Source organism: Jaculus jaculus, chromosome 4 (genome assembly GCF_020740685.1).
Source record: "Jaculus jaculus isolate mJacJac1 chromosome 4, mJacJac1.mat.Y.cur, whole genome shotgun sequence".
Taxonomy (NCBI): Eukaryota; Metazoa; Chordata; class Mammalia; order Rodentia; family Dipodidae; genus Jaculus; species Jaculus jaculus.
The window spans coordinates 101,172,225-101,191,693 of NC_059105.1; the positions used below are offsets into that span (position 1 = coordinate 101,172,225).

General features: G+C 32.2%; 1 protein-coding gene across 2 annotated transcripts in view; it reads left to right on the forward strand.

Annotated features, from left to right (window-relative positions):
- Lrp1b (LDL receptor related protein 1B) overlaps nt 1-19,469 on the forward strand; it is a 2,087,209-nt gene that overhangs the window by 1,994,958 nt on the left and 72,782 nt on the right. For both annotated transcript variants that reach the window (XM_045147485.1, XM_045147484.1), the window contains 3 exons: nt 3,858-4,031; nt 5,612-5,737; nt 8,647-8,811. In XM_045147485.1, the coding sequence (XP_045003420.1) occupies nt 3,858-4,031; nt 5,612-5,737; nt 8,647-8,811 (465 nt within the window). The remainder of the gene's footprint in view (nt 1-3,857; nt 4,032-5,611; nt 5,738-8,646; nt 8,812-19,469) is intronic.

The window sequence follows — 19,469 nt, forward strand, 5'->3', positions numbered from 1 at the left end:
CAGGGATATAGGCCTATAGTTTTCTTTTCCTGTTGCACCTCTGTCTGGTTTGGGGATTAGGATGATGCTGCCTTCATAAAAGAGTTGAGGCATATTCCTTGTTCTCTGATTATGTTCGAGAAAAATTGATTTCAGTTCTTCAATGAAGGTTTGATAGAATTCAGCTGAGAAGTCATCCAGTCCTAGACTTTTCTTTTTGAGGAGTTTTTTAAAAATTTTATTTTTTGGTTTATTTATTTATTTGAGAGTGACAGACAGAGAAAGAGGCAGAGAGAGATAGAGAATGGGCATGCCCTGGCTTCCAGGCACTGCAGATGAATTCCAGAAGTCTGCACCCCTTGTGCATCTCGCTAATGTGGGTTCTGGGGAATTGAGCCTCGAACCAGGGTCCTTAGGCTTCACAGGCAAGTGGCCAACTGCTAAGCCATCTCTCCAGCCTTTGAGGAGATTTTTGATTACCTTTTCAATCCCTAATTTTTTTTTTTAAATTATTTCCATCCTTACTGGAGCAAGGCATAATCACATAGTTGTTTTGATTTGCATTCCCCTAATTGTTAGGGATTTAAAACATTTTCTTAAGTGTGTGTTAGCCATTTATATTTCTTCCTGTGAGAACTCCCTATTCAGTTCTGTGCCCCATTTTTTAGCATAGGTTGTTTGATAGATTTTTCTTTTAGATTCTAGATACTAAGCCTCTGTTAGTGATACAGTTGGTGGAATTTTTCTCCAATTCTGTGGGTAATCTGTTGGCTCTGATTATGGTTTGTTTGCCAGTGCAAAAGATTGTTCACTTCAAAGGATCACGTTGGTTGAGTGATTAATTTCTAGGCTACTGGGGTTTTGTTCAGTAAGTCTTTCCCCATTACTATATCATGACAGTTCCTCCTATTTTTGCTTCTAGTACAAGAGCTTCAGGTCTTATACTGAGGTCTTTAATCCATCTGAACTGGATTTTTGTGTATTGTGAGATGAGTGTGTCTAGTTTAATTTTTCTATTTTTGCATGGTCCTGACATTAAAACAGAAATATAGACCAATGGAACAGAATCGAAGACTTGGATCTTAGGTCAAGTAACTATAACTACTTGATCTTTGACAAAGATTCCATTAATGTAGACTAGAGAGAAAAGACAGTATCGTCAACAAATTGTGCTACACAAATTGGATAACCTATCTTCTTTTCTTGCTTTCTGCCTCCTTTCTATGCCTCACACTTTTCTTCCCAGGCTGTCAGTTTCTTTGACCGTAACTAATTTCTTCCCAGAGCCTTTCTTTCCTTTCACTGAACAAACCCTTTCTTTAATTTATCACAAACACAACATAAATTCAAAAATTTTATATTGTAATATTATGCATACTAATGTACCTTTATTTCATGAGTTTTTAATGTTTTTATTAACAACTTCTATGATTATAAAAAATACCCCATGGTAATACCATCCCTCCCCTTACTTACCCCTTTGAAACTCCACTCTCCATCATACCCCCTCCCCATCTCAATCAGTCTCTCTTTTATTTTCGGTGTCTTGATCTTTTCCTCCTCTTATGATGGTCTTATGCAGGTAGTGTCAGGCACTGTGGGGCCATGAATATCCAGGCCATTTTGTGTCTGGAGGGAGCATGTTGTATGTAGTCCTGTCCTTCCTTTGGCTCTTACATTCTTTTTGCCACCTTTTCCACATTAGACCCTAAGCCTTGGAAGGTGTGATACAGATATTGCAGTACTAAGCACTGCAGTCATTTCTTTCCATCACCATGATATCATCTGAGTCATCCCAAGGTCATTGCCATCTGAAAAGAGAACTTTCTCAATCAAAAGTGAGAGTAGCATTAATATAAGGGTGTGAACATTAACGGAGGTGCTTACTGGGCAGTTTGATAAGCATAGTAGATACATTTGGCCAGACAACTGCAGACATTACACCCTGAGGGCTCATGACTATCAGTTTTAAGTTTTCAGTATTCCCTCCCATGGAGCAGGCCTCCATTCCAATTAGAGGGCAGTTGGTTTCCCCCATAACATACATGCCACTATTGTACTCATTGGCTCATTTGGCCTGGCTGGCCAAAGATAAGGCTTGCAGTGTCCACTGATGAGTATCTTTGCTGGTGATTTCTGTTTCTCCCATTGAACTGCATGAAGAATGGCTTCTTCCAGCTTTCTGTCAGCTGGTCTACGTGGAGGAGGTTATCAGCTCAGATCCAGCAAGATTTCTCAGTGGCCTTGCAGCCCAAGTATATGGAGTCTTCAGCAATAGGGTCTTACCATCTATTCCTGGTGGAAAACCAATGGCCTCGGCAGTGGCCTATAATGTTTTGGGGGCATTAAGGATCTTCCTGGCCAACAACTCACTGGAAGATATCCCATCCCTGGCAGTAGATTGTTGCTAGAAAATTTTCAGTGCCAGGAATGGGATATATTACAGTATTTCATGATTTTTATCCTTTCATTAATTTTAAATATACTTAAATTTTTTTCTTACAGTTTTAATAATGAAAAACAGGTAAGATGGAAAAATAAGTAATGGGATTTCCATTGTTCTTTTGCCTAAAGAGTGTATATATTTTAATTTTCTTTCTTCCTTTCTTTCTTCCTTTCTTTCTTCCTTTCTTTCTTCCTTTCTTTCTTTCTTTCTTTCTTTCTTTCTTTCTTTCTTTCTTTCTTTCTTTCTTTCTGTCTTCTCTTCCTTTCTCCCTCTCTTCCTTCCTTCCTCCTTTGTTCCTTCATTCCTCAAGGCAGGTTTTCCCATTGTAACAAAGCCTAGTCTAGAACTATCTATGTAGCTCAAGCTGGCCTGTAACTCATGTAAAATTTTCTCCCCCAACCTCCCATATTCAGAGATTACAGATGTGAGACACATGCCCACAAAGTATACACTATTTGGTGACTACCCCTACATGGCTGAAGAGTTCCACATTCCAAGAAGTTAGAACTATATAATAGAATTAATAAATATCAATAAAGTTAGAATATTTTAGCTTAAATATATACTGTTTCAAATTTTAAATATTATTGAGAAAATAGTTATATAAAATGAAGGTGATTTTGTGGTTTCTAAATCTAACTCTAGACAATTAGTAAAATGTGTTATTTTGCCAGTTCCAAATTTAAGGATTTAATTTATAAAAATTATTATTTTAACACATTTTTTACTTATTTTGTATGTATATATTTGCATAGTTTTTGTTATTATTTGTGCATGTGTGCTAATTATTCTTTTGATAAAATGTTTTAAAATATACTCACCATATGGGAATATTGATGATCAATGCTGATTTTAGACAAAAGTGTCATGTAAGTCCTGTTTTCTAGTTTATTTTCTTCTTATCCCACTACTAACAGATGACAAGTCATTTTTTTCTGAGAAAGTGCTGTCACACCCAATAATTGTTATTCTTTAGAGTTAATAAATAATTTCTTGATAAAATAGTAATTGTGAAAATAAAATTCAATTGTTTATCTAATCTGCAATACTAATTTAGAGTTTTGTGAATAGTTTTGTTTTATAAAAGGCTTACCTTGAACAAAAAGGCCTTCTAGAATGTTTTGTGATGGTAAAGATAACTAAACTGATAATGAGTGGCAGGAGTAGCATGCCTCATAGCTATACTGTCAAAACCAACCTTCAACAATTTTGCAGCTAATATTAGAGCCATTCTAATTGGTAAGTTGTTTCCTTAAGAACAATAGTGAGATTTTTCTATATGAATTTGGACAAATTAATTTTTCAGAGTGACTAGATCTTTTAAAGCAAATATAATTTTAAAAAATAATGGGCTTCATATATATATATATATATATATATATATGAAATATTTTGGCTGCTTTCATTATCCCCTCTGTTCAAAAAATTTCAGGGTTGCTACATCCACATAGGATTGATGTTTTTGAAGATTACATATATGGAGCAGGACCCAAAAGTGGTGTATTTAGAGTTCAAAAATTTGGTCATGGATCAGTAGAGTTCCTGGCTTTAGATGTTGATAAAACAAAAGGTGTTTTGATATCTCACCGCTATAAACAACTGGATTGTAAGTATAACATCTTATAATGTTGTTTTTATTGAGTCTTTTTTCTCATACCTGCTAAAAGAACCTATATTTTGATATCTTAATTATTTGCATAGCTTAACTCCCGAAAGCTAGGTATATTGAATTTTGATGTCAACTCACATTCTAAGAATTCAAATAATGCAGAAGTTTCCATTCTTGCCAAAATAGATATGAAACACTTGGCTATGTATTCTTGTAATTACAGTTAGTCATTAAACATGTTGTCTATTATTTTACATTTCTAAAAATTTAATAAAGCCTTGTGAATCTATAGACCATCTAAGTAAGTAAGGAAATTCATCAGCCATCATTTTCAACTGTTCTTACTGGCAAACATATAACTGCCAGATCATTAACATGTCAGCTTCAAAAATGTTAATAGAGAACTCTTCCTAAGAGTTGGATTTTCTTTCATATTTGCTTGGAATTTATTATACCAGAAAGTACCTAGTAAAATATATCACTGAGGAAATTGTCTTCAAAAAATGTTTCAAACACAATTTAGAACAAAGTAAAAAATAGTTATAATCCTAACAATGGATCTTTCATTTCAATATTCATAAAGTTGTTGTAGATTATTTACATTCAAGTTAAAATAAACTGTATCTTGTTTTGAACAGTTATCTGGGAAAATAACAATTAAGACTCATCCCATTCAATTTTCCATTACATTAATCAGAATATAAGTTCCTGGCATTCTTACTTATGCCTTGCTTCCTTATGGTAGAAATCCATTATGTATATTCCAATTTTAATATGAAGATAGCACATCTCATCTCATCTCATCTTGTTCTGCTTAATTCACAGGCACAGCCAATGCTTACCAGATAGAAAGCAAACAAACGTTCATCATCCTTTACTTAAATGTAGTACTCACTGAACAAGGATTTTTATAGAAAAAACAAAGTTAGGTAGTATTTTTAGTTAATTCTAATGAAATAATCATTAGGGAACACTGAGTACAAATGACACTGATAGAAATTTAGACATAACTAAGTGCTATACCAGGTGGCACATACACAAAAACTCCTACCTGTTGGACATGAAATCCTTTTAAAACTTTATAATTATCTTATGTTTTTGCACGGAACCGACAAATAGGTATGAATTTTAAGCCATGTAAATACCAGGAGGGAGTTATTTATGTCTGTAAGACAAACAATATGAAGATCTAAAATGTGGTTTAGGTCCCCAAGAGTATCAGTTTGATTAAATTTTAATCACATGCCCAAACTGTATTTCAGTCCCTAATATTTTGCTAAAAATATCATGTATAATAAAAAGGGAAATCTAAGAGATTAAACATATTTTTAAATAATTCCTTCTTTTTAAGAAGATAATTAAAACTTTTTTTCATTAATGAGTATTGTATAGTAATATCATCCTACCTATAAAAGCCAATGCTGATATGCTAACATTACAACGGGATATGCTCAGTAAATGCTATGTGATAACTTTTCCATGTGGCTAATACACAATTTCATCTTATTAGATTCTATGATTTTAAAAGCTGTTGGGACTCTACTTACAATGCCTTCATTTATCTTTGTTTTCTTCAGTACCAAATCCTTGTGTGGGTTTAGCGTGTGACTTCCTCTGCTTGCTGAACCCTTCTGGGGCCACCTGTGTCTGTCCAGAAGGAAAGTATTTAATGAATGGAACCTGCAGTGATGACAGCCTGCCAGGTGGGCATTCTTTATCATTCTCTAAACAATAAATTGATCATGATGATGAATTTCCATGATGTTTGAAATTTAGTGTTACCCTCTACTCCATTATCAGTTCAGCTGCTTGATATGAATGCTTCTTGAATGCCTGTGTAAACAGTTCTCTCTGCAGAAAGCCCTCCTATATTCCTGCATGATTCACAAAGCAGCATTGGGCATTTAGCATGCATTTATTATATAACAAACTTAGAGGTTACTCTCAGCATCAAATTATACTTTGGGATAGTTCTTATATTAGAGTTAATATTTTTGAGGCTGCCTTTCTGGTATATGTTTAAGTTCAACTCTTAAATCCATTTGTTCATTTAATATATTTGTATTAATACTTAGTACTGAAAACTTACTTGGAAACCAAAACTTAAAGCTCTGGCTTTGAATGAACAACAACAAAAAATAAAAATAAAAAAATTAAAATAGACCACCATTTCAGATTCCAGAATACTAACCATTACATCATGGTATCTATCATTTCAGGAAGTCTTAAGTAACAAATCATAAAATAACATACAGTGTGAAGACAGAGAGAGAATATCAATTAGATTGACAAGAAAGCCTCTTATGCATTATTCATAAAATTAAAATAGTCCATTAAGAATAAACAAAAAAAAAAACTTTTGGGTGTGGTGGTTCATGCCTTTAATTTCAGCACTCACTGTAAAGGCAGGAAAATCATTATAAGTTCAAGGCCAGCCTGAGCTAAAGAGTAACTTATAGGTCAGCCTGGGCTGGGTTAAAGTGGGACTGTATATCAAAATTAAAAATCATAAATGAAAATCAGTACTTATTAAAGTTTATGTAACAGATATAATCAGTTGAGGATCACAGTAACTATTTTTCAAGAAGATATAAACTTAGGGTATCTTCATAGCAGAGTTTCTTACTTAATATATTTTCCTCTACTATAGTAACTCCTTACCTAAATGTTAGAGATTTATCCTCCTGAGTTTATCCATCTTCAAATAAGCTTCTCTTTGTTTATACATGTGTATGTATACACACACACATAGATAGATAGATAGATAGATAGATAGATAGATAGATAGATAGATAGATAGATAGATAGATAGATGGATGCAAACATGAAGAGGTTAAAACATAAAATGATTAATGCTACATATGCTAGTGAATTTTACTTATATGGATCAATATGTTAGTCCCAGAAGAGACTGAATTAAATTACTTTTAGGATCAGATGATTACCCAATTACAGAATCACTTTGAACTTCTTATAATTTTCAAATAACATCTTAATAGCATATTGAATTTAAATTGAGACTGAGGACAGAGGACTATGAGGCAGAAGGAGCTTTCTGGCATGCACACATGGCATATAAGGAAATACTGAGTAATCATTTCAGTTGTCAAGTGGGATGTGCATTGTTCTGTTGTATGGGAACAGGTCCACAGTTCTTAATACAGACCAAAGTAGGAATCATGACTAATGTTTTAGATAGGCACTTTAGCTCCAGTTAGAGAAAGCAATAGTCGTTTCCTCTATCAATCTCAACTACTGTAGCTGCAACAGGTGTGATGGGGGAAAAAAAGAGAAGTGAGTATTTTCAGTTGCCACTTCTTGTACTGGCTAGGTAAGGAGGTGCAATATGTTGTGGTATACATTGTACTTAACTTCTCAAAAGCAGACTTTGTTTAAAGGAGATTATTTCCTTTTTTGAGAAATAATAACTTTCCTAACTCCACACATGTCTATAACCAGTGCCCTCATAACAACTTCCTATGCACCACATCTACTTTAATATTCAAATTAGATATTCAAAAACACATAATATTTGACAATAAAATAACTTCAGCTTGGAAAGAAAATAGATATTGATTGGTTTAGTTAAATTCAAGTTAATCTTCCCTGACACTAAAATTTAATTTGGTAGAGCACTTTTTCTTTACTTCATTGTAATTAGTTGACTTTCCCTATATTCTATTGTTAAATGATATGCACACTGAAATTTTTTTATCTTTGTTAAGAAATTTGAAATTCAACTATTAATCATGGGGAAGTACTCACCTGCTCCTAACAAGGATTGATTAGAGTTACTGGAGGTATGCTTCTAAGGGTGATTTAGTTGTTGATAAAAGCACCCTTCTTTTCATTATAGAACTATTAATGTTTTGAAAAAATTCTACTGGAATTCCATTTTCACAGTGCCCTGATTTAAATTTCTGGTACCTAATCACACCTGTTCTAGAAAAGTACATGTCCTACAACTTGTAGTCAGTGTAGATTAGCGGTTTGCCTTAGAGGTTGTCTCATTAGAAAAGAAGAGAATTACTACTGAGAACAAAGAAATCAAAGTGTCAAAGCAGCATTGCTCAAATACCTACTCTATTTTAAGGCAAGGAAGGATAAATTTTGGTTGTTACAAATATTTGATTGTTGATAGCTCATAGTGATTTGGGACTTACATCAAAGAACCTCTTTGCATTTAAATGTTCACAGATAGTATCAAATAAATGCATGTAGAAGCTGTTGCCATATATCTTATGTCATTCCATTTGATTGCATATCAACTACTCCTAAAATAGGCATATTTGGACCTATAATGAAAATTATTTCATTATAAAATATAGTAAATTTTAAAAGTATTGAAGTATTGATTATTATTGTATATTATTTAACAAATATAAGGGATTAGTAAGAACTAAGTTTAATGAAAAAAAAGTGAATTAGCAATTGGTATCCACCATTAAACAGCTAGACTTAATTCCTGTGCTCTCACATATGCTTTATTATTTCAACTTTTAAGTTTTGCTATATGAAATAATTTACAGTATTTTAATATATTTGATTCACATATTTATATCTAACCAACTATAACTAACAGGTTAATCTATATATTTCTTTTTATAACCAGATGATTCCTGCAAATTGACTTGTGAAAATGGAGGGAGGTGCATTGCCAATGAGAAAGGTGATTTGAGGTGTCTCTGTTGGCCCAGCTATTCAGGAGGAAGATGTGAAGTCAACCACTGTAGTAACTACTGTCAAAATGGAGGGACCTGCATACCATCAATTCTAGGTAGAGTTCTGACCCTAATTGTATGTTCTGATAATTTGTATTTTGTAAGTAAATGTAACAACAAATAATCATTACAAATATAATCCTAATAGCTTTTGTTTGTTTGCTTGTTTTTTCAAGGTAACGTTTCACTCTAGCCCAGGCTGACCTAGAATTCACTATAGAGTCTCAGGTTGGCCTCAAACTCATAGCAATCCTCCTACCTCTGCCTCCCGAGGGCTGGGATTAAAGGCGTGTGCCGCCACACCCGGCTTAATCCTGATATCTTTATAAAGAAGAAATTAACATAACTTGAATATTAATTAAACAAAATTGAAGGCATTTATTCTAAATTCAGTCTGCCAAAGTTAGAGTCATAGCTATAATAGTAAAGGGCATAGCTATGTATTGTGCAATGTTTGGTGCTTATAGTTATTTTGACCCTGTCTCAACATGAATATCAATTTCATTAATAATGATTATTATTGTAATTATTATTTTAACTATGACTACTATTATGTGTCACTCCAAGTATATTGGGTTATCTGAATAATAATTGTCCCTAAAAATCAAAATTAAATGTCACTGCAAATTTTGTTCTTTTAAAATATAAATGAACTACTGTAGAATATCTGACATTATTCTGTTTCCCACCCAAAATTACAAGTACTATGTAGGTACTGTAAAATATACATATATATTTATATGTAAATATGTAAATATACTTAACATGCTAAGATAATTTAAGAATCAATAATCTTGTTTGCAAAAATGTTTAAAGCAGCAAGTAAGTTAACCTTTCACATATTTCCCTGTAAAAATCTCTAAAATGTAAAATGTGTTACCATGAAAAATATTGCCAATGCATTATCAAAATCAAGTTTGTATGTTCCAACTTTCTGTGTAAGGGACATTAAAAAATATAAAGTGAAATCTATGCACTTTTATTGTAGTACCAGATATGCCAATTTAGCTAGTCAAATGAAATTCATTCTAAAAAAATTGATCTTCATGTCACTCACATTGTTATTTATATATTACTAGGGGTTCTCTCTGCTGTACTTTTGTATTTTTTGAAGTATTTAGCATGATGCAAATGAGTCACATGAAATATTTTGAATGAAACTTAAATCACACTGGTTTTGCTTTGCATTCAAATAGAAGTTCATTAATTGTATGTCTACAAATACACTTATCATTAACTGAAAATTAAGATAACCTAAGTGCTTAGGCAGTGTTCTGAAAAATAAAATCTGAAGACTGAGTAGCATAATGTATGATTCCGTTTTGCTTAAGTGAAGCTACTCCATATAGAAGATTATGTTCTATTGCTGTAGGAGAAATAGCATTGGGTTCCTTTTCTGAATTTTCAATAAGAGCTCAAAAAGTTTTGTGTATTTGAGAGAAAAGAGAGAGAGAGAGAGCTAAAGGGAGATTGTGCATTAGATATGGTTTCCTATAGGAAAGATATGTTTCTTGCTAAATTATTTTTGGAGATTAGTCGTGTAATTAACAACAATTTTCTCACTGGATTATGGTGAGATGATCAATATACATTTATCATGAAAAATCCATAAACCAATTAAATATTTTGACAACTCAACTGTAGCTAACCATGCAACCTGTACAGAATTCACTCAGATAAGTTTCTGTGAAATACCGAATGTGTTTATAGTTCCTAAATTGTATATAGATATAAATACTATTTTCAAATCACTCATCCAAACTTTTGTTCATTCTTAAAAATATGTAATGTATCAACCTTACCAATTTACCCAATTTATTAGATATTGATTTTCCGAAGTGACTTGATTGACAAAATTACATTTCAGATTAGTGACACATATGCATTATATGAATTCTACTTGGGATATAGCTTTGTAATTCATTGATATATAAACTTTCTAATAATAATGTAATATCCAATTAAGTTAGTTGCAATGTATTTTTCATTTTTGAAAATGTGTTTTTTAAAAGCATTGTTTGGTATTTATAGGCTGTAGAATCTCATTATCTCCACACAAATGTTAATTTGTTATACAAATCCCTTTGGGAAAATCATGGATTTATTCATTGTTGATTTACTTACAATTAATCCTTGTGGCAAATTCTTATGTAGACAGTATATAACTAGGTTGGGGCAAACTTAATTATAATTTATAAATTTATTACAATAGTAGAGAACCATACTAACTGAACAAAGAAAATGTCTCCAGTTAATTAAAAGAACACATTTGGGAGGCATAATTAGAATTGTGCATGTAGGAAACACTATTTTTTAATAATAGGCATGAAATTATTAGCTATATTCATATAAAAGATACTAAAAACATGTGAAATATAATAACATGTGTATAATCCTTAGTTTCTTTCTATGACCTACTCACAGAAAGATGCATTTTATATATTTTTGTCTTGAAAAAACTAATGGAAATAGGGTAAAACAGTATTAATCAGTTCTTATCTCATTAAAAATAGTGAATAGTTTATGAAACTCTTTTTACATTATGGATATTGTAGGCATTTTATGAAATTAGTAGCTATATTTGCAATTATTGCTTCTTCAGTGAGTACATAATACATGAGGTACATCCATACTGTTTAGTATTTTCTTTACAGTTACACGTTTAGTATTTGAGCTCACATTTTTATCAAATGCATTAGTTTCCACACATTGAATTTTGACTGTGTAAGAGTGCAAATTTTGATATTAAATTCAAACACTCCTACTCCTCAATATTGCAGTTATGGAGTAAAGGGAACTATCTTTTGTTTAACTGGTATTCTCATCTCCACTCCTTTTTTCATCTCTTTCTGCCCACTATTTTCCTTTCCCTCAGAATATCCCTCTATTCTGTTTACATGTCACATGTGTCCTGTCACCTTTCCCTCATACCTTTCCTTACTCATATCTTTATACTTGCCTTCAGTTACCGTTTTACCTACCCACAATCACTCCCTTATTATACATACTTAATGGTACAACTAGGATGTGGCAACTGCTCACTGCATAAAAGCTGCTTGTAATTAGAGAGTAAATGGAAAGTATTTTCCTTCTTACTCATTCAAGATCTTTTCTGTCCAGTCAACAGGCCCACATCAGATGGTAGAGTTGTACAAAGATGAATTAAGGTAGGGACTCTTGGACTCTATAAGAGGATTATGTAACTAAAGACCAAAACCATGTAAAGAGCTTTCAAATCACATGTGTGTCTAACATATAAAGTTACAGTCACCTATTTTTATCTTGGTAATGAGTGGAAATGTATAAGGTAACACATATTTTCTTTCAGTTTTTATATAAACAAACAATGGCTTTCACTTAACTTAAGCCTAGTGTCCTAGTGCAGTAAGCAGATGTTGGTTAATACTTAGGAGGTAATAAAAGCTCTATATTTAGTTCTGTATTTTAATAATATCATAGAATAACTAGTGATGGTAAAATTAAAAACAAAAGTGCATGTAATTTAACAAATGGGTGCTACTGGAAAATTGGAGCCTGACAAATCAAGTAGGAAAAAAAAAAAACACCCAAAATTTATAAAATTGAAAAGAGCTATTCACATGCATGTGCTGGAATGTGTGAAGCAGGAAGTGGAAGTTGAGACCGGTTGGACATGGCTAAGCCCAGTGTCTTTGAATTCAGTACCAGGAGAAAATACTCCTGGTACCATTCTTGAAAGTAAGAAATTTAAATAATAATTCACCGAAAATTTAAAATGAGCCCAACATGGTTCACGGAAATTTGCAGAGGAGGGGGAAGAAAGAATGTCAGAGTCACACATTGGGTCATGATACATAGAGACATTTCCTCCTACCCAAAACTGATGGCTAACCCCACAATTCACAACCCCCATGCCCCAATAAGGAGGTTCCCTATGGAGGGGGGAGGACAGGAAGGAGGCTCACAATGGTACCAACTTGATTGTATTCACTGAGTACAAAAATAAAAAAAAAATGAAGTGTGACTATCTACTGTCTAAATAATGTAACTTTAAAAAAAAATCTCACAAGTATCAAATAAGCGCTCTATAAAATCACAAAAATTTATGAGTGTTTTGTAGTGTTATTTATATTTTATAATACAAATTCATTTCTAAAATATGAGTATTATATCATGAACACAAACAGTAGTACATATGTTAATATGAAAAAATCCACATTGTGCACCAAATATCAGAAGAACTGTATACTAATCTACTACAGATATGGACCTAATAGGAAAAATGAATATGGAAAATATCCAGATAAGGAATATATCCTTCTATATACATATGAATTTCCTAAAGTTACCAAAAGTAATTTGGCCAATAAAATAATAGTAACGCTAATATGTAGTTGCAGAGTCTGTTATCTGTCCTTGAAGCCTCTTCAGAGACCTATGACAGATTGAAAGTCAAGCACTTACTACTGGAGTCAGTTACAAGTTTGATGAACTGTATGGTGGGAGCATTACTTAACTAGTTAGTCTTGTGAAATTCTTGACTAGTCTTAGAAGGCTTGAGTTAGCTCACTTATAGTCACAGAAGAGACAATGACTCAGTCTCATTTCCACAATGCAGGCAGAAAATGAACTGTCTAGAATTATAGATTGTGACCTATAGTTTGAAACCTGTCAGAATATATAAACAAGTACCTGGAAAGGAACTAGATATTATGTAATTATTCATTTTCCTTATCAGTCTTTGCAAACTATTTCCCTGTAATATTTGTAATACATAAGACAATATAACATCGATAGCCAGATTGTTGAAATTATTTAAACATGTAATCCATCCCAGTTTAGGAAGACATTATTACTAAGTGGAAAATTATACTGTCACATCACCTTATCAAAAAGAATAATAATGTTTAAAGCATCCATAACTTTTAATATATGAATCTATGAAATCTGTTTGAAGTTAAGACAGATTTCAAAAATTATAGGAGTTTTAGGGACAAGAGGTAAGGAGACAGGCTATCAGACAACAGTCCTGAGACTTAACAATGCTGTGGCAATTTCTCCTTGTTTATTATTTTTGTGTCCATTGTCCTTAAAATAAAGATGTTGCAAGAGATATGATATGGAAAGTAAATTTAAACACATATACATATTCTAAAATCAAAATTCAATTTACATGATATGGATATTTGTTTAACAAACAAATTGAATTAAAATGACAAGAAATGCATAAGCTAGTTATGTAATAAAAATCATACTGGGACAAAAATTTAAGAGTCCAGTAGTGCCAAGTTAAAATGGATAAGAAGCATGGCTGACAAAAACAACTGGATAGGAATTAAATAAATAAAATTAAAGAGATTAATAATATTCAGTAGCATATATCTACCCACAAAATTTTATGCAGCCATTGCCTATTAAGAGCTTCAGTTAGAATTAATTTTGTTTGTTTTCCTCTGGAGCAATCAGCCACACATTTTCATGCATTATTTCCAAGTTTGAGAAGAAAAGTTACTTTACCTACATTGTCATGCAATAATAAGTAAATCATGCCAAAAAAAACAGTACTTTTACATTTAAACTACAAACAACTTATCAGCAAATTTAGCTTTAAAATACAGATACTAGTACTTCAGTGAAATATTAAAATCTCAAGATAATAATGTACCTTCACAATATTTAAATGAAGATATATTACTTTTGAGATAATGAATGGCTATATTAATTTATGCATTCCCTAAGTAAGAGCTACCCAGAACATTTTTCTCTAAAATATTAACAACTAGATAGAGATTTCTATTTTGATAAAAGTAGAATATTCTCAGGCATAAATATTTCATCTGCATTACAGTGATATATTTTGAATTGTTAATAAATACCAAGAACTCTGGTAAATTCTTTAAGATTATTAGTTATTTTTTATTACATATGATATTTATACTGCAGCATTGTCACTAGTTATTGGGGATATTCTTAGGACTAGAATTTGGGAACATAGATTATTCCAAAATCAATGTGATAAGCCATTGCCTATCCTCCTTGAAAGTCCACTAAATTGCAATGCATTGCTCAGAATAATAAATGAATCCTATTCATAACCAAAGGTGGCCAATAGTTGAATCACTCACTCTGGTAACAAACTAGACCAAATTTTAATGCTCATTTAGCATGAGCTAATGATAATCATGATAGTATCCATAGAATTACTTATACATATTTTTAAAAACATTCTACTGTTGCTATATATTTAAAATATATCTCCGATGTGCTATCTATATTATAATTAAATGAATACACATCAGAAAAATGAGCATTTGATTATATATGAGGCTTCTTAGCAAAAGCATATACTCTAGTGAGTTTAATAATGTTGGTATTGGTCAGTTGCTGGAATTATAATGAAATTACTAACACTAATAAAGACGTCATCATGCTTAAGTGCTTCAATGTAGCAGTTATTGTGGCATATGTGTTACATGGAAATGGCTGATGTCACTGTCACCATTTATAAGTTGTAGTGTGACTCCTAGAATGTTCTAAAGGCATGCATTATGATTATCATAGAAGACTTTATTCTAAGGTCTACATGACACCAAAATCAAATTGTTTAACTACTAGACAAAACCTGTTTTCTTTATATGCCAACTATAGATTGTTTTTTGGTCAACCATTTTCACTGATACTAAAATTTTACAATGTGATGGGTATATAATACAGGTTTAAATAACTCTATGAGATTACAGGAAATTCCTTGTTCTCTTAAATAATATATTATTTACTTTTATCATTGTCTATTCCTTAAAAAGACCATTATCGAATTTGATCCATTAGATATTTTAATTACAACCTAATTTTTCGTGTTAGCTATTACTGGTTATCTAGTCATAATATATTAATTTGGTATTTATTTACTTTGTGATAAAAATATTTACTACGACACTTGAGAAGATGTACAAACTACAAAGTTATATCAGAAATATTAAAAATAATTAAAATTAAGCTCAATTTGTCATATGCACATGGGTCATAAAGAGAACAAAGTACCGACTGATATGATAAAGATAAGACAGAAAGATATAAAGTGGCTGAGGAAAATTGATACAATACTTATGAAACTTGAGAAGTCCTATGATATACTGTCTGCACACTGATGACACATGAAATCCAACAGTGTAACAGCCCAATGGTCCAAGAACCAAGAGAGACAGTGTTGCTATTATGTTGTATGTAGTCTAAAATGAATGGCCTAAGCCATGTGTAGAAGCATGAAGAACCAAAAAAATACACCCAAGAGAAGATAAGGACATCAAGAATTCTAATGCTATAGAAGACAAGCAGATAAAGAATTTCCTAATATAGAACACATAATAAAATTATATTTTAAGAATTCAGAGACTAAAGACCCAAGAATCAATGTCTGAAGGTAGAGGATGGATATTCAGCTCAAAGAACAGGTAACACTTCCTCTACTTTTGGGGGGCTCTGGATAGATTTGTTGTTCCCTATCCACAATGTTAATGGCTGATCTTTGACTATTGATTCTAATGCTAGTATTTGGAAAACACAAATATACTCAGAAATGATGCCACATCCAACTTAGGTGCATATCTTAATACACTTAAGTTGACAGATAAAAACCATCACAGGATGTATGTGGTAAAGGAAGTATATACATGTTGAAATTTGGTTTTGCAGTACATAGATTTCTGAGGGAAACTTGTCTAGTAAAAATACTAAAGCTAACAGAATGAGCCTAATGAGCAAAGTTTCTCTCTTAGAGGGTGGGAGGACTTAGAAAGCTAGTTCCGTACCCTAGACCTTCATGGGAACGTAGAAAAAGAATTACTATAAAGGCCTAGTTTTAAAAACTGACAGAGATATTCAAATATGTAATTATTGGAGCCTAGAAAGTGAATAATATCACAGCAAGGCATTTCAAACAATATTTTAACACATACAGGAAACAAAATGTTACAAAATGCAGTCAGAAAAAAGATGTGGAAATCAAGGATGATAGTGTCTCAAAAGCCAAGAATATATACAAATTCTCAATTAATTTAAATATTACAAAATTCCAGAGGAAAATGAAGGACATGATTACTGCATAGAAATCAGTTGGAATTACTGATGAAGGAAAGAGATATGTTTTGAAAGAGTACATAAATACCCTCAGCAAGTGAGACACGTTGTTTCTTAAATCTTTCTTAACCTATGAATCAGAATCTATGCACTTAGGCAATATATCCATCTCACGTGCTCTAAGGTTGCAAGAAAAGTAATAAAAAAAATAAAAGATTTATCCACAGTTAGAAATGGAACACATTTTTTTGTAACTGAATAGCTTATTTTCATATTTATTGACAAATTTGAAAGCAAAAAATATAGTTATCTTTTGAGGAATTTCTGAAAGGCAATAAAATGTTCAGTTTTATGAACACACAAAAATATTGTTTGCTTTTTCGTTTTGTTCGCTTATTTGTACAGTGAACTGTTTCTATTTTAAAGCTGGGATTATATATGTTTAGGTACTAAAGTGAGAAGAAAGCTACGTCCTTGAACATGCTGAGGGCTGCGAGTGAAGTTGATGCAGTTACTGTTCTGCTCCATCACTGCCATAAAAAATAAATTCAGATTTCATTATCATCATTTACCTTAAATTACAAGTACAGATAAATACATGCTATACAAAACACTCATGATAATTTTCATAAACTACTAAAGTACCTTTGCAGATAAGCACAGGATAAGTCATAGCGAAGATGATGCCTGTCAGTTAACAGGAATAATAATATGAGGCAAACTGTAAATAAGTGCTGTTTGTGTACATAGTACAGTGAGAATTGCTGTACACATATTATCTCACTCCCTCAAGAATCTACATAACTCATAACTCCTTCAGGTAAGTGGTACTATTTATGTGTTATGCATAAAGAAATGAAGTAGAGAGTCATTACATGTCCATGACTCTACAACCTATAGCTGGCACAAGTTGACCATAAATCCAAGCATTCTAAAGACCCACACTCTTAAACTTGTGTTAGGGGTAATATGAAAACACCACTGTTTGAGTGCCAGGAAACACTCCCTCCTCCTGCATCTCAATTCAGCTGTCACTGTTTTAGAATATGCTCACCTTGTGTGTGCCTTGTGCATCCTGTTATACGTTTGGGCCTTCATCAATTCCCCAGCTCTGTGTACAACCTGTTATATGTCCCCACCTTAATCATTCAAACACTGAAGTTACCTTTGAAAATATCAAAATCAGATTCCACTAACTCAAAAATCTTTAAAAATGAGTTGGATGGTGCTTGTGAGGGTACACCCTATGAGACTTCAAAACATTAGTTGGAGCTCATTATACAATTCTGCAACAGATGGTCTATTTCCCATCAGCAAACAAATATCTGCTGCTCCACCATACGGTTTTAGTTATATCATATAGAAATCTTTTCTTCAAAGGAAATAAAAGAGGCACTTCTGAAGATAAGACAGCAGGATTCTAAAAAATATGAGGTCTGTGTTAGCTGGGGGACAGCCTGGCCTTGCTGCCTTTCTCTTATCAGCCGTAAATCATAGAAAAGCACTGTAAGCCACATGTCATGGCTCTGAGTGACTGGGTAGAGAGATTTTAAGTTCTTTGGTGGATTGAGTTTGATCCATTTCAATCCCATTAAAGCAATATTACTCAACTTAAGAGTACTTTATTAATTTCTAGTAGTTTTAAAGATAATATTTAGAGTTTCTAGGAGTATATAATATGTCATGATTTTTTCAAAATAAAATTAATAAGTTGTAGAGATATATTCATTCTCTAGTAAAAGTGAGTTTTATTTAACAATATTTACTCATAAATAACAATTCTCTACCTTTCCTGATAGTATATGTGACAATAGAGAGAAAAAACATTGTTTTCATATGTCAAGCCTTATTAGTCTCCTACTTTTCTCAGAGAATTATCCTCATACTCTGGGCTAACAAGGACAAAAGCTCACATGGCACAGATAGTGACTAATGCCAACCAGCTGAGTGGTGCTGAGTCCTAAGCAGATGAGACTGCTGAATTAATTCACTTTTTTTTTCATAGTTTCTTTCCATATTGAGGAATTATAATGCTTGTTCTTTATACTAAGGTTTTCCTTCACTTACACAGCTACTTACATATTGCAATTCCTACATAGTCCATGACAAGCCAGACGCTTGGAAACACTCTTCCCAATATAACTTTATCTATACTTTATTCAAAACACTAAAGGATTTTTTGCTTTCTCACTAATGCCTCAATTACAAAAGTATTCAAACATGATTCATATAAAGTTATTTTATTTGTCACTCATATTAAATTTGTGAAGTATATTTACTATACCATATGAAGCTATACATAGTAAAATTAGATTAGTACTAAACAGAGTGTATTTACTTGAATCAAATAAAACAGTTAATGTTAATAAGACTAATCATCATACTTGTCATGCCTGCTTTAGACATATTAAGATATTTACATATACTATGTGTTCACTAAAGCTTTGTGCAGAGCCAAAAGTGGCTGATAGATGATGATTGATCTCTAGGAAATATGATTATCTGAATTTTATAATTCTATGGAAACTAGAATATATTAACATATGAATAGAACAAAAATATTTAGAAAAACAAAATAGACATACCTGCAAAGGATTTACAATAGCCTTGTATTTAAGTATGAACTGCATATGGTCAAGTATAACTATTCATAAGATGA